This window comes from Schizophyllum commune (genome assembly GCF_000143185.2).
Source record: "Schizophyllum commune H4-8 unplaced genomic scaffold SCHCOscaffold_7, whole genome shotgun sequence".
Lineage (NCBI taxonomy): Eukaryota > Fungi > Basidiomycota > Agaricomycetes > Agaricales > Schizophyllaceae > Schizophyllum > Schizophyllum commune.
The window spans coordinates 2,349,961-2,362,359 of NW_026089544.1; the positions used below are offsets into that span (position 1 = coordinate 2,349,961).

Consider the following 12,399-nt stretch of genomic DNA (forward strand, 5'->3'; position numbering starts at 1 on the left):
GAGTTGTGCGGCGGCGCGCCTTCTCTATGCGTATGCCCCGCAACTCAAGACCCGCGAGAAGACTCTGACGCGAGGGTGTTGGTCCCCGTTGGATCAGACAGCATACAGGCCATATTCTGTGGAGGCTAGCACGACTGTATCACGCTCAAGACCTGATGGACACGTCTCAGGTCTAGAGCACCTGGGTTAGTGACGGAAATATCGTCGTTCGCGCCGGGACTAACGTCTGCGAGGTCTACATGATTTTTGAGCAGATCAAAAGTCCGACAGCGAGTAATTTTGGGCCTATCAGTAACTACTAGCGCTCGCGCTTGCCACGAGAGGGTGATATTAGCGTGCGGACCTATTCAGATGATGAGCGTTCTCAGTATACAACCACCACATCGTTCAACAGAAGCATGGCCGTATCGTTTTCGAGACGAGTGGTGGACGCCAGAGACAACCGCGATGGAACATCCCGAAAGGAGACTCGGCAGACGGCCCGCGAAAGGCCCCCGGCAAACAATCGCCCACGAAGCGATCGCGCATCCTCAATCAGGACAATCACCGACACCGTTCAGGCTGACTGCAATACGCGTCCGGCGCTCGCCTTATCACCATGAACGGTCCTGCCGACCCCCTGCTGAACGCCGAGTATCACAACCTTCGCGCCATCCGCGACCTCGGTCACGAACTCGCTGGCGATCGCCCATATGCGCCCGGCAACAACCAGCAGAGCGCACTCGCCAAGATCACCCGCCTCCTCGCGAGCAATCCCTTCCCCACCCTCCTCTCCAACCCGCCCCCCACCGCGGACCAAGACGCGGACAGCGACGTGATCGCGGTCGTGCTCACCACCTTCACCGTCTTCACCGTCGTGTGGGACGCGGCGTCGCGCCTCCGCAGCCTCCAGCCCCCCATGCGCGCGATGTGGCCGCACATCGTGAAGTGGGGCGCGCTCCTGCACCCCGCGCGCGGGCGGCTGACGACCTCCCGGGGGCACTGGTCGACGGGGCGCGAGGTGACGGGCCTCGCGCAGGCGTACATGTCGATCGCGGAGGCGGACCCCGCGTACGTGCGGCCCTTCATCCTCGAGCACGAGGACTTCGCGGCGCAGGCGCTCGAGCTGTGGCTCCACTTCCCGCGCTACGTCCCGCGCTCCGCGATGGACGAGTCCGGCACGTCGCACTCCGCGATCGTCGTCGCGCACGCTGTGTACAATCTGCTCGGGAATGAGCTCAAGGTGCGCTTCCTTGCCGATCGGGTGTAGACCGCCGCTCATCCACCTCAGCCGCACGCCGACGAGGAGTCCGTCTCCCTCTTCCGCTCTATTCTTAAGCGCGTCGCTGGGCGCAGGCGCACGCTCTACCTCGCCGCCGCCGAGCAGACCGAGTTCCTCACCCGGATCTCGATCATGCCGCTGCTCGTCGCCAGGATCTGGGAGGGCCACTACGCGCTACTAGGCGGCCTCTTCGGCCTCGAGTCCGGCCTCTTGGGACGCGACCCAATCTGGCGCCCGGGCTCTTCCCGCTCCTCCCAGCTCCCTTCCCGCATCGCCACCGCCCTGGTCGCCGCGGGGCTCAAGTGCGTGCAGGCGCAGGACATGCCCGACGCGCAGGTGCGCGACTCGCAAGACGCAGCGCGGTGCGCGGCGCAGGTCCTCGCGCTCCTTCTCGGCCGCATCTCGGACGGCAGCCGTCTGCTGGCGCGCGCGGTGGGCGCGGGGGCGGGAGATCTGCTGCGAAGTCTCGAGGGCGCTGCTGGGCCTCTGCAGACGGCGTCGGACGGGAAGCCGGCGAGCTTGTACGACCACTCCGCGCTCGCGCGGCTTATGTGCGCGGGCCTGTCGCAAGTGCGCGTCGTGCGCGCGTTCTATGGGCGCCAGACGCAGCCGTGGGATGTGGGGCAGATTGTGTCACCGAAGAAGGGGGCGAAGGCGAGGGGAGTCCAGGTGGGTGTCTTTTACCGGCCCTCCGTTCCATTCCATCAGCTATGCTCCCTTATCCCACCATCTTCGTCGCTCAATCACACCAACCGCACCTGCCCCATCCATTCATCCCGCGTATACACCGAGCCTAAATTACTGCCCCAGACTCCGACCGCGACCTGGCAGGACGTCGCGCGCGCGTGGAATGCAGCGCGCGAGGTGTACTTGCACAGCCACAAGAAGCGCGAGTGGCAGGAGGTAATGGAGTGCGCGAACCGGGAGGAGGTGAGTTGTACACTGCGCACGTCTTTGATCATTGCCCGCTGTCGTCGTCGTCGGCCCTTATGAGTTGTCGTTTGCCCCTACTTCTGCGTCGCCGCAAACCCCTACTTCCTAGTCGACGCCGGCCCCCACTTCCGAGTCGTCATCCGCCCTTACTTCCGAGTCGTGCGCTCCTTCCTCATCGGCGCTGGCCGACTATCCTGACTGGCTTTTAGTCAATCATACTCATCCTCCCTCCAGCCCTCTGCCCACGACCGCCTCGTGCGCGCGTGCCCGTGCGGAGACGCGTTCTACTGCTCGCGGAGCTGCCAGCGCGCGGACTGGGACGCGCGGCACCGCGGGGAGTGCCTCGCGGAGGAGGGTGTTTGGGGGCTGGGAGGTGAGTCTTTGATAATATGAGCATTCGTACACCGACCGACTTCCCTCTGTGTTCGACCGTTCCCCTCGACCATCTACCTCCCTCTCAACGCTTTGCCTCTTTAACCTTCTTTACCAGGCGCCCTCTCCCTCTCTGATGCGCTCTTCGTGTGCGCCGTGGCGCGGCACTACATCGCGACGAACCGGACGGCGGTCGGGATGCACATATCGGCGTTGAAGCTCAGCGGGAAGAAGGACAAGTCCAAGCAGTCGACCAAGCAGCCTATCATTCTTGTCAACCTCACCGATGTGGCGCCCACGCATGACGTGTACGCGGCGAGCTCATCAGCTGCTGTCGAGCCCATTAAGTCGGGGATCGTCGGCGTTGACGTGCCGCGCCGAGTGCTTGTCGAAGTCAAGATCCCACTTGGCCAGAGGCAGGAGCGGCGCGTCCTGCCGTTTTCGTATGATGCGGCGTACTTCAAGGGGTCGTTGGGGTTGTAGGCTCTGGTCACGGCCGGCTCAACGTCGACTCTCTTGGTCCGCGCGGAATCCTGAACCGCAGCCAGGAACTTGCAATTTCTTGCAAAGCCTCTGCCCTGGGACGCCTGCTTGTCGATAAGCGCATGGCTTCTTGTCGATGGCTTTGGCTCTGGATCTTCGAGGGTTTCCTGCACTTGACCTTGGTTGGTCAGCTGAGACGGGCGAAACCGCCATGTCCGCGTATTGGGAGCTCACGATGCGCACACACGGAGAGTGCATGAACTCAGCGTTGATCTACCAGGCTGAATGTGCATCGCTCGATCTGAGCGTTGCGCGCAACGCAGAGCATGATACGGCAGCAGCGGTGAGTGGCCATCATAGGGCAGCATGTGCTCCCGGAGCTAGGCGAGTAGTGTCTGCTCGCTGCCGCTGCACCATCAGTGACGGACATCACGATGCAGAGCGGGGCTCACTGGCCTCCTCTTATGCGGGCGGCCAAGGGCCGGGAAATACTCGTCTGAATCATGACCCACACTACATACATAGTAGCCTATGGAATCCGTGAAAATTTGGCGCTATAACGACTGGTCTGGGGGGATTGAGGAATGTAGAAGTACCCAAGTGCGCGCACGACGGCCGGAAAGAGAACAAAGACTTCCCATTTCGGACATCCCACCACGTGCGTCGCGGGCCGAAGATTCGTCGCCTGCCATCATCTCGCTTCCTTCTAACCTTCATGTCGACGTCCGATGTGATTTTCTTGGTTCTTCCTGACTTTGGTTCTTCAAAGAGGTCCCTCCAGACAGCAATAAGCTTCGCATCGCTCGCAATATCGACGCATATATGCAGGTCTTTGGAGCAAACGCAGGCAATCGTGGTCTCTTGCGCAAATTGGGTCCCCTCGCTCCATCTATACTCATTGGGGAAACTATGCGAGTCTGAATGACGCGTATCACTTCTTGATACGCGGTCCCTCATTGGGGAAGCAGGTGCGTGCCGAGCTTGTCGTGATCGACGGTAGACTCATGCTACGATACAGTCCTGTACCTCAGATCAGCTTTGAGAAGCTCGGCGCTTTTGAACAAGCCCTCTTGATATTCCTCGCTGAGCAGCGACGCGCGGCGCTTGGAATCGAACTTGGGATATGCTGCCCGGAGCGTGCGGAAGCCGAGGAAGCATACAGCAATCTGTACAAGTTACAAGAACTTCCTGATCTCAACGTGCGTCGACGCCCCCCTTCCTTCGCGCTATCGCGCTGACCTCTCCTTTCAGGCCCAGCAGTAGCGGTAGGTATGGCTGGAAGCAACCGCTTCGCCATATGCCTGTTTCAGCGGCTTTCACAAGCGACATGCCTTCGGTCGAGGGCGTTTACTTCGTATCGTTTGGCCCTTAGTACAAAATGCAATACATGCACTACCCTACCCAATTCAGCAGTAATTCCGCTACCTCTTCAATGTCGGCAGCAGCACCCTCCGGGTCCTCGAAAGCGAACATGCAGGTGGTAAGTCCGCGCTCGACCTCGAGCACGAAATAGTGCGCAGCAGACTCAGCCATCCAAACCCCAACATCGATCCTACAGAGCACTTCCAAGTCCGTGCGCGTCAAGCCCAGCGTCTTCTTTTCCTTTTCCACCAGCGCGGCATGGGTAGCGAGCACGAATCCTTCCAACTCGCTCATGCCTGCATTACCGGTATCGTCATCGACGTTCTGCCCTCTGTGATCATCCCTGCGGTTCGGAAGATGAAGGTGAGGATTGTTCTCAACGTCCATGTCACCTCGCTCACAATAAATATTGCAGGGTCGGCAGTCCAACTATGGCCCTGCATTGAAGCTCTTTATCTCCTATTGGGACCGTCTTTAGAACGCGACTCATCCTTCCACCAATCACGTAGCAGCGAAGCTCTCCGTACTGGGGGTTCCGGAGGGTGTGGACATATTCTTGCTCGTGCCAGGTCATGTCGATAAGGGCTGAACCGGAAGGCTTTAGGGCCGACAGCAGATCATCGCTGCCCGTCCGCCAGCCGAGTATGACATGATCTGAATGCGCCGAGTATCCCCTCTTGGGGATGAATCCTGCGCTGACGCATCCGACAGGACCAGTTGGCAGAGGGCGGGTCCGCGGCCTCGGCGTATGAGTGACTTCTGTCGCAATTTGATCCAGGGTCCTGGCGAGAAGGAACTTGTTGCCGGAGCGCCTCTGGGAGCGGCCAGATAGGGGTGTGCTCCGCCAGGATGTCCATACCGTTGAGGTAGCGCTGCAGGCCCTGGGGATCGTGGTTCAGCAGATAGAGTGGGTTCCTGTGGGCGCGTCAGGTGCAGTTCGTTGATCGACGCATAAGGACATGAACAACGAACATGAAGTCCTCGTTGAGCGCGGCCCCGACGACGACGAGATCTGCGTCGAGAAGCGTGCGCCAAGCGTCATTCTCCTCGCTGCGAGACATGATTGCGCCCATGAAGTGAGGATATTCCATGCCTACGACGTTGACGGTTAGGTCCTCTCTAGCCTCGGATAGCGTACGCCATGTTTCGGGGAGGTATGCCTGCAGTTTTGGTCGTTATACTTGACGGACTGTTGGCGTTCACATATACTCACCCACTCCCAGATGATCATATCGCGGGCGATACGGCTATTTTGACCGCCTTCAGCGGTATCCTCGGCGGCGTCAGTGATCCCTTCGCCAGCGTGAGCGGCTTCTTTGCTGGCGTCGACGGTCTCTCTGCCGTCGTTGACGAGTTGCCGGCGATCTTCGACGAGTTCGTGGCTGGCATCAGCATTCTCCTCGCCGTCGTCTGCAGATTCAGCCCGCTCTTTCTCAAGCCAGCATCCGGGGGCCGATTGGAAGAGGTGCTTCGCAGACTCGGGGTCGAATAGTCGAGCCATCTCGAACGGGGTGCCTTTCTTGGACGAGGTGACTGTGTGGGCAAGCGGCGGGTCCGGGATGAAGATGATGGTGAGCTCTCGTATTTGTTGGGACATGGAGGTCGCAAGCAAGTGCTGCTGGGTCAGGATGGGGCGCTTCTGTGTCTTGACGTGGCGCAGCGGGGCGGATGGGAAGGTGAACATGAAAAGAGGGTGGAAACGGATGAGGGAGTGTATACAGAGGATGGGAATACGTGGGGCGAGAGCGGCGCATTACTGGGGTCCTGCTGCGAGAGAAGCTCAGCGCCGAATTGACGGGTGCCCGTGCCCGACTGACGACTCACACGGCAGGATACGTGGTATAAATGTCGTTGTCGAGATCCTTTCGCTCCTCACTCTTCTCCAACTACCGCCATGGCCCGCACCAAGGCTACCGCTCGCCGCTCAAATGGAGGGACCGCGCCTCGAAGTACGTGGACTCGTCTTTCTTCACGGAATCAGGTTGAGTCTCGGGCCTTCAGAGCAGTTGGCCGGTTTTGGCAGACCAGTTTCCGGTGCGTACCTCGACGGTGTTATGGGCGAGGAAAGCTGAATGGACCTTAGACCCCGAGGGCGTCCCACCGAGCACGCCGCGCTCCGATAGCGAAGACGAGACTGAGACCCCTCACCATGCAATTGCGGCGCGCGGCTATGCCAATCAGCATATCCAGCAGTCGCGCGAGGACGAGGAGGCTCTGGAGGAGGCAGCCAAAGCGCATGAGGAAGCACTAAACAAGCTCTTCGAAGCTGGTGAGCTATTCGTGTATGTAACTACTTGACGAGACTGACCGTCAGGATAGCCACTCTTCGCCGGAGCGCGAATGCCTGAAACCAAAGGATGGAAGAACCGACGCCTTGGTGGCGTCCAGAAATGAAGAAGCCCGTGGAAATTATAAGTCATCGACCGAAAAGCTTGTAACGTAGAAAAAAGGGCTGTCGTGCTACATTGATGATTGCGTCGCGTGTCCAGATTGTTAGCTCAGCCCGAAGTAAGGTCCACGCGTTGCAGAGAATGCAGCTTCCTCGTTAACGTGATGGGAATCTTCCCCTAGTAACTTCAAGACTATGCAATGAGGCTGTCCACAAACTCCGCATGGGTGAGCCCCGAAGGTGCGGCACTTCACATTACTTGAACCCCCCCGTCTTCTATCGATACTGCTAGCTGCGCAAGAAACACTTTCGAGGACCCGCAGGGTGATGAGTCAGAGACAAAGGTGCCTGCCACTACAAATCCACGTAAAGACTCTATTGAGCGGGAGTTGGAAGTCGGACGCGGGTTTGGCGCTGACAAGCCGGCGGTTCGGTCCCCAGGATTCAAATGCAGGGCTGACGAGAATGGGGAGCAGGTGGGTCACTCGGGTGAGAGGACTGGAAGGAAGAGTTCAAAGAACGTCCCCGCCTTCATCGCACGAGATGCCGTTGTCTTTGATGAGGGGAGCCGGTAACATGCGGAGTATTTGCGTGTATTTAGACCGCACGTGCATCTCGGTCATGCGCCCGGTCCACGTGTCGGTTTACTTCTGGCTTCGTCCATCAAGCAAGTATTGGCCGAGCGCGATGGAGACGTGAAGAGGCAACCACTCAGGTCCTACCATCCTCCTATTTTGCTACTATATCACGGTGTTGACTAAACTCAACAGGCAGAACTGTACATAATCATGTTCCCATATCTGGAGCGATTTCAGCGAGTCGGCGCTCGCGACCTCGGCGCCCTCCAAGATGCGTTACAAGAACTCATGCAGAGAGATCCTGGATCAACTCATCGCTCCCTAATCCGCACAATTAGACCCATACTCGCCAAGGGTGTCGCATTCAGCCTCTTGGAAGGCGAACCCCCTTTCGGCGAGCCCTTATCTGAAGTGCGGAAGAACGACGACATACTTCATAACGTCTTCGCCTCTTTCGCCGCGATAACTTTGCTATACAAGCATTTTGGCTCTCCAAACTCGGATAACTCAGAGCTCCTTGACGTACCGCCAATTGCCCTTGACAAGGTCTTCCGCTGGATCGACTTCATGCATCCCATGCACGGCTATATTCGTGGCCTTTACCCGCCAGACGGCAGCCTCAGTGAAGTGACTCCAGTATGCAGCATCCTCGGTAGCATTCTTTACTGCGGTCGTCCATACGTCGCCCGCTTCGTCGACGAACAGCAACCGCGTATCATCACCCTCGTCCTCGACCTCTGGCTTGCCTACCCCGCATACCTGCGCGGCAAAACCAGACACGTCTCGTCCGCCCAATTCATCTCCGAGGCCATCCTCGGCCTGTTCCATATCTTGCTCCCCCGCGCCACCCAGTCCTCCTCGCTGCTCACCGCCGAGCTCACGCGCCTCGTCGGCGGCCATCTCTCGCGTGTCCCCCGCTGCATCGAAGCGCAGACGCGCCTCATGCTGCGCGCGGGAACGGCCGTGGAGGGCTCGACGTGGAACGTGCACTTCGTCGCGGCGCGCAGGGTGCTCGTATACGGTGACCTCTCCGGCGTGCGCATAGGGCGCGACCTGCTCGAGAGCGTAATGTCCGGCGCACGGGTCTGCCTCCAGAGTCCCGGAGCAGCGAAGTCGAGGGTGGCGGCATGTACGGCGGTGGAGCTACTTACGGATATCGTGGTGGACCCTCGGCATACGCGGCAGACGGTGCGCGCCCTGAACGAGGGCGTTCTCGGGTACATGCTCGAGCACTGCGTCGCTCTGCAAAGCGAGGAGGGCATCCAGCGACTGGCTCGCCATCTCCAGGATAGCTTCTGGTGCCCAGCCGTCCTTCGCGCCTTCCGCCGCGGCTGCGACAGTATGGCCCTACCCGGCGCACTGAGCAGCATATCACAGAAGTATACCGACCTCAGGACGCTCGTGAACCGCTTCGACCTTTACTGGGAGCTTTACACGGCCTTCTGCGAAGAAAAGGCGTGGAAACGCGTGAGCTGGTGCAATGCTTTATGTGTACGTTCGTAATTGCGCCTGCTCCCTGCGTACTGACTCGAGCAAACAGGATAATCGCGACTATGAGGTCAAGCCATGCGCGTGCGGGGACGTCTTCTATTGCTCGGTCGAATGTCAGCGCGCTCACTGGGTCGCGGAGCATCGGTATACCTGCACTTATCGAACGACAGGCGTTCTCCGCTCAGACGGTGCGTTGTATATCTTGTCGTTCATCTTGAGCGTACACATTCCTCTTGACTGCGACCTATCTCCCGATGCGCGTATTCCCAGCCCCCTTTGCTTGCCGGCGCAGCATCGCTGACTTATCTCTCCCTCAGGCGCTCTCAAAGTCGAGGACGTCATATTCGTCGGACACTGCGCGAAGGCGGCTATCGACCGCCGTGCGGACTGGCTCGGCGACGAACTGACCGCCCGTGCGCGCGCCGAACCTGGGATGCAGTTCTGTGTGCGCGTCGACTTCACGAGCGAGGAGCGACGGGAGACAGAGCTCGGTTGGTCTGCGGATGCGCAACGGCCCCGAGAGTCCTCCCCGGACAATCCAACGACCTCGAGAGACGCGTACGGCTGCAGGATTAGTATGTGGAGCGTTGAGAGTCCCATTGTCGACATCCCGGATCCGAACTACAAGCATCAGATTGCGGTGGAAGTGAGCATCACCGTGGGGAGGAACCGTTTTACTCAAGTTCTTCCTTTCGCGCACGAGTTGACCAGGGCTGATGTTGAGGATGATAAAGCTTCGGAGGAGGCGAGCGCGGGATCGTAGTTTGTGGTGGTTTGATTGAGAAGCAGCCCTCCATCCGTGTCGACATGGCGCCCGAGGACGAAGAGGAGGCGGATGGATATGGGTGCAGGGTGTACGTCGGGTCGAGTTCGCGGGACACGCTCCATGACGCTACAAAGTTAAGCGTGGAGATTCGCCTCCGTGCTGGGCGTCTAACTCGAATCTATCCCCTACCTTATTTGTATGATATCGGCGCTTTCACGGCGTACTAGCCGTGGAAGTGCTACGCTATTCATCCGGTATGGTGAAATCATGCGCCGGTACTAGATCGCCCCTACACATTTATGGCACCAGCTCCGAAATCCTCAGGCCCGTACGTGAACGGTAGGCGGTGCATGACGGGCTTTCCCTCAACTGTGAGCCTGACCCAGATCTGTATCCTCGTCGGATCCTCATCTTTCTCATCTCTTGCCACCATCTCGACCGCATACCCGTAAGGATCTTCCTCCTCCGCCGCGCACCCTCCCATGTTGACAACAAGGCATACCACTCTGTCGATAGGATCCTTGAAGATCGAGGTGATGCTCTGTGTGATGCGGTCGAGAAAATCGGGAAGTTCGATGAGCGCGACGGCAGTCTCGACGAGGAGAATTACGTCTTGGATTTTGAGGAGGCCTGCTCCAAGAAATTAGTTCGGGTGATTGAACAGCAGTGGGACGCCGAACCATGCATATGACAGACACCAGAGGACGGGTACGAGCAAGTGATTCTATGCGACGCTTCCCAATGCGCGCGCTGGCATGCGACGGAGCAGTAGAAAGCTTCGCCACATGCGCAGGGCTTGACTCCTTTCGCATGATGGGACTGTTAGGCGTGTATCAGCATCTCTCACGTTTGCTTTTACGATGACGAAATACTCACAGTATCGGTGTTATTGCAAGCGATCAAAGCTTGCCAGTTCCTGTTGTGCCTCATGGCCATATAGGCCTTCCACCGGGAGGTCGAGAGGTCGACCAGAATCTTGCCCTTCGCAAGCTGCTGGGCAGAGACGACTCCCGACTCGACTGCCTGACGAAGCTGGAGTCTGAAAAGCCGCAACAGCCTGAGAGACCAGAAGCTATCCCCTATGCAAAGCTCCAGTTTGCGGATGGAGTCGAGGCGGCCCAGTATCGCGTTGATTTCGAAGAAGAAGGGTATCACGCCAACCTCAAACGCGCGGGTTGTATTGCGCATGTTTTCCTCGCTGCTCATCATGGCCACGAGTATAAGCGCGGCTCGATCTGCGATGTCGCGGCCGATTTGGGGGAAGGCCTCGCCATTGCGAAGGCAGTGACGAACGCCAGCGATGACCAGTCGTATCAAATCCCGCGGTATCTTTGCGCCCTTGAGCCATTCATGTCGGAGAACGGTGATCATCGTTTGGAAGTAGTGGTACCATACACGCATCGAGTCCTCGCTCTCGATGCCCAGGAGAAGGAGACGACGTATGTGAACGATGAGGCAGCGGAGGAATTGCGAGTGGCGCCCATGCACCAGTTGATTGAGCTCGGCTCCGTATACGTCATACGTCGTCTCTGCACCGATGTGGGGTATAGATAGAACAAGGCCATTATGCGCAGCGCAGACCTCCAGGGTGATAGCGACATAATTGATGTTGCAGTAATGGCCTTGTGCGATATAGGTGGGATGGAAAAGCCATACGTCGAGCGTGATAGTGAAGATGCGAGGGTTTTCATAGACGAAGCGAGCCATATAGTCCTTCCCGCAGACGAGAAGCATGCGGAGGAAGACACAGTAATGCAGAAAGTCGTACTGCTGCTCGCCCGATGCGACGAGCAGACGACCCGCTTTCGCTGGATGCATGTACTCGATCCACTGCAGAGCTTTAGCAAGTGGCACAGGAGGGCTCTCTATGAGATGGCCGAAGCGATGCTTTTTTTCGCGAGCGAGCTCATACAGATTGCTCAGGCACATGAAGCAGCGGTTGACAGCGCTGAAGATATTGGACCAGCGATGAAGTGCTTCCGCAGGAGCATCGAAGGGGGGCTCAATATTAAGAGCAGATAGAGCCAATGACCCTCGCAGCAGGGATTTCAGCGTGGCGTACGCGGAGCTATCCCGGTCGTTTGCGGAAAGCGCGCGGAGAGCGTCGTGCATGGTGTCCAGGTCGCGTTGAAAGTCGGACTCAGTCGACAAAGCGCTGAAGGACATGGGTGAGTAAAAGGTTTTTCGGCTTCAAACAGGGTTGCTGGAATGGTGTTTGTCTGCGTGGTGATGGTCGAAGACGAAGACGAGCGATTGTAAGAGCTAGCAACAGTCCTTTGTTCCGCATGCGGAATCCTTTGATGGGCTCGGCCCGGGCTCCGGCTTCCGACCGCCGCTTCCTCGCGACCGCCATGTTCCCAGGTGCACCCGAACCGCATCATGGCTCTCCTCCTGCATATCGCTCGTCTAAGTAAGTCCTAGGAGGAATAGCATGCGAAAGATATCGAGATCGTAGGATACACCTAACGACTGCTCGGAGGTCGCGTCGAGGGGCGCACCATGGTGCGCGTCAATCCCTCGAGGAGTACTCGTACTGACGCTCGGCCTATCTAGTGCAAAAGCGACTCGATCCTACACGTCAGCAGGTCGCACGTGATCCTTGCGTGAGTGCTGAGCCTTTGTGCTTCTCTACCTCATCTACGATACCGCGTCGGCGCGAAAGCATTTTGAGACGGAACTCCTAATTGCACGCAATGAACCCACTTTCAAGCGTCCCTTCCTCATGCCCTCACTCATTCCTCCTGACATGGACGGTGTTAAGAAC

At 58.4% G+C, this 12,399-nt stretch overlaps 6 protein-coding genes across 6 annotated transcripts; 3 read left to right on the forward strand and 3 right to left on the reverse strand.

Annotated features, from left to right (window-relative positions):
- The first annotated feature begins 517 nt into the window (after positions 1-517).
- On the forward strand, positions 518-3,392 carry SCHCODRAFT_02749748 (uncharacterized protein). Its single transcript, XM_003031129.2, has 5 exons — positions 518-1,222; positions 1,271-1,930; positions 2,072-2,191; positions 2,429-2,567; positions 2,685-3,392. Exons 1-5 carry the CDS (start codon positions 599-601, stop codon positions 3,047-3,049), a joined length of 1,908 nt encoding a protein of 635 aa, XP_003031175.1. The 5' UTR covers positions 518-598; the 3' UTR covers positions 3,050-3,392.
- A 1,039-nt stretch (positions 3,393-4,431) lies between these two features.
- SCHCODRAFT_02330269 (uncharacterized protein) lies at positions 4,432-5,223 on the reverse strand. The gene is made up of 2 exons (XM_003030748.2): positions 4,813-5,223; positions 4,432-4,754 (listed from the first exon to the last, which is right to left on the reverse strand). The coding sequence occupies exons 1-2, from the start codon at positions 4,983-4,985 to the stop codon at positions 4,442-4,444; spliced, it is 486 nt and encodes a 161-aa protein (XP_003030794.1). The 5' UTR covers positions 4,986-5,223; the 3' UTR covers positions 4,432-4,441.
- A 267-nt stretch (positions 5,224-5,490) lies between these two features.
- Positions 5,491-6,332, reverse strand: SCHCODRAFT_02630187 (uncharacterized protein). The gene has a single exon (XM_050345571.1). It carries the CDS (start codon positions 6,093-6,095, stop codon positions 5,520-5,522), a length of 576 nt encoding a protein of 191 aa, XP_050199824.1. The 5' UTR covers positions 6,096-6,332; the 3' UTR covers positions 5,491-5,519.
- Positions 5,518-6,961, forward strand: SCHCODRAFT_02630189 (uncharacterized protein). Its single transcript, XM_050345572.1, has 5 exons — positions 5,518-5,982; positions 6,243-6,360; positions 6,413-6,445; positions 6,495-6,680; positions 6,731-6,961. Exons 2-5 carry the CDS (start codon positions 6,306-6,308, stop codon positions 6,757-6,759), a joined length of 303 nt encoding a protein of 100 aa, XP_050199825.1. The 5' UTR covers positions 5,518-5,982; positions 6,243-6,305; the 3' UTR covers positions 6,760-6,961.
- Positions 6,962-7,588: 627 nt separating this feature from the next.
- SCHCODRAFT_02505241 (uncharacterized protein) lies at positions 7,589-9,632 on the forward strand (the record flags this gene model as incomplete). Its single annotated transcript, XM_050343160.1, has 3 exons — positions 7,589-8,877; positions 8,912-9,057; positions 9,187-9,632. The coding sequence occupies 3 exons, from the start codon at positions 7,589-7,591 to the stop codon at positions 9,630-9,632; spliced, it is 1,881 nt and encodes a 626-aa protein (XP_050199826.1).
- Positions 9,633-9,924: 292 nt separating this feature from the next.
- Positions 9,925-11,801, reverse strand: SCHCODRAFT_02702541 (uncharacterized protein; the record flags this gene model as incomplete). The annotated part of the gene is made up of 3 exons (XM_050346959.1): positions 9,925-10,265; positions 10,316-10,454; positions 10,512-11,801. The coding sequence occupies 3 exons, from the start codon at positions 11,799-11,801 to the stop codon at positions 9,925-9,927; spliced, it is 1,770 nt and encodes a 589-aa protein (XP_050199827.1).
- Positions 11,802-12,399: the final 598 nt, after the last annotated feature.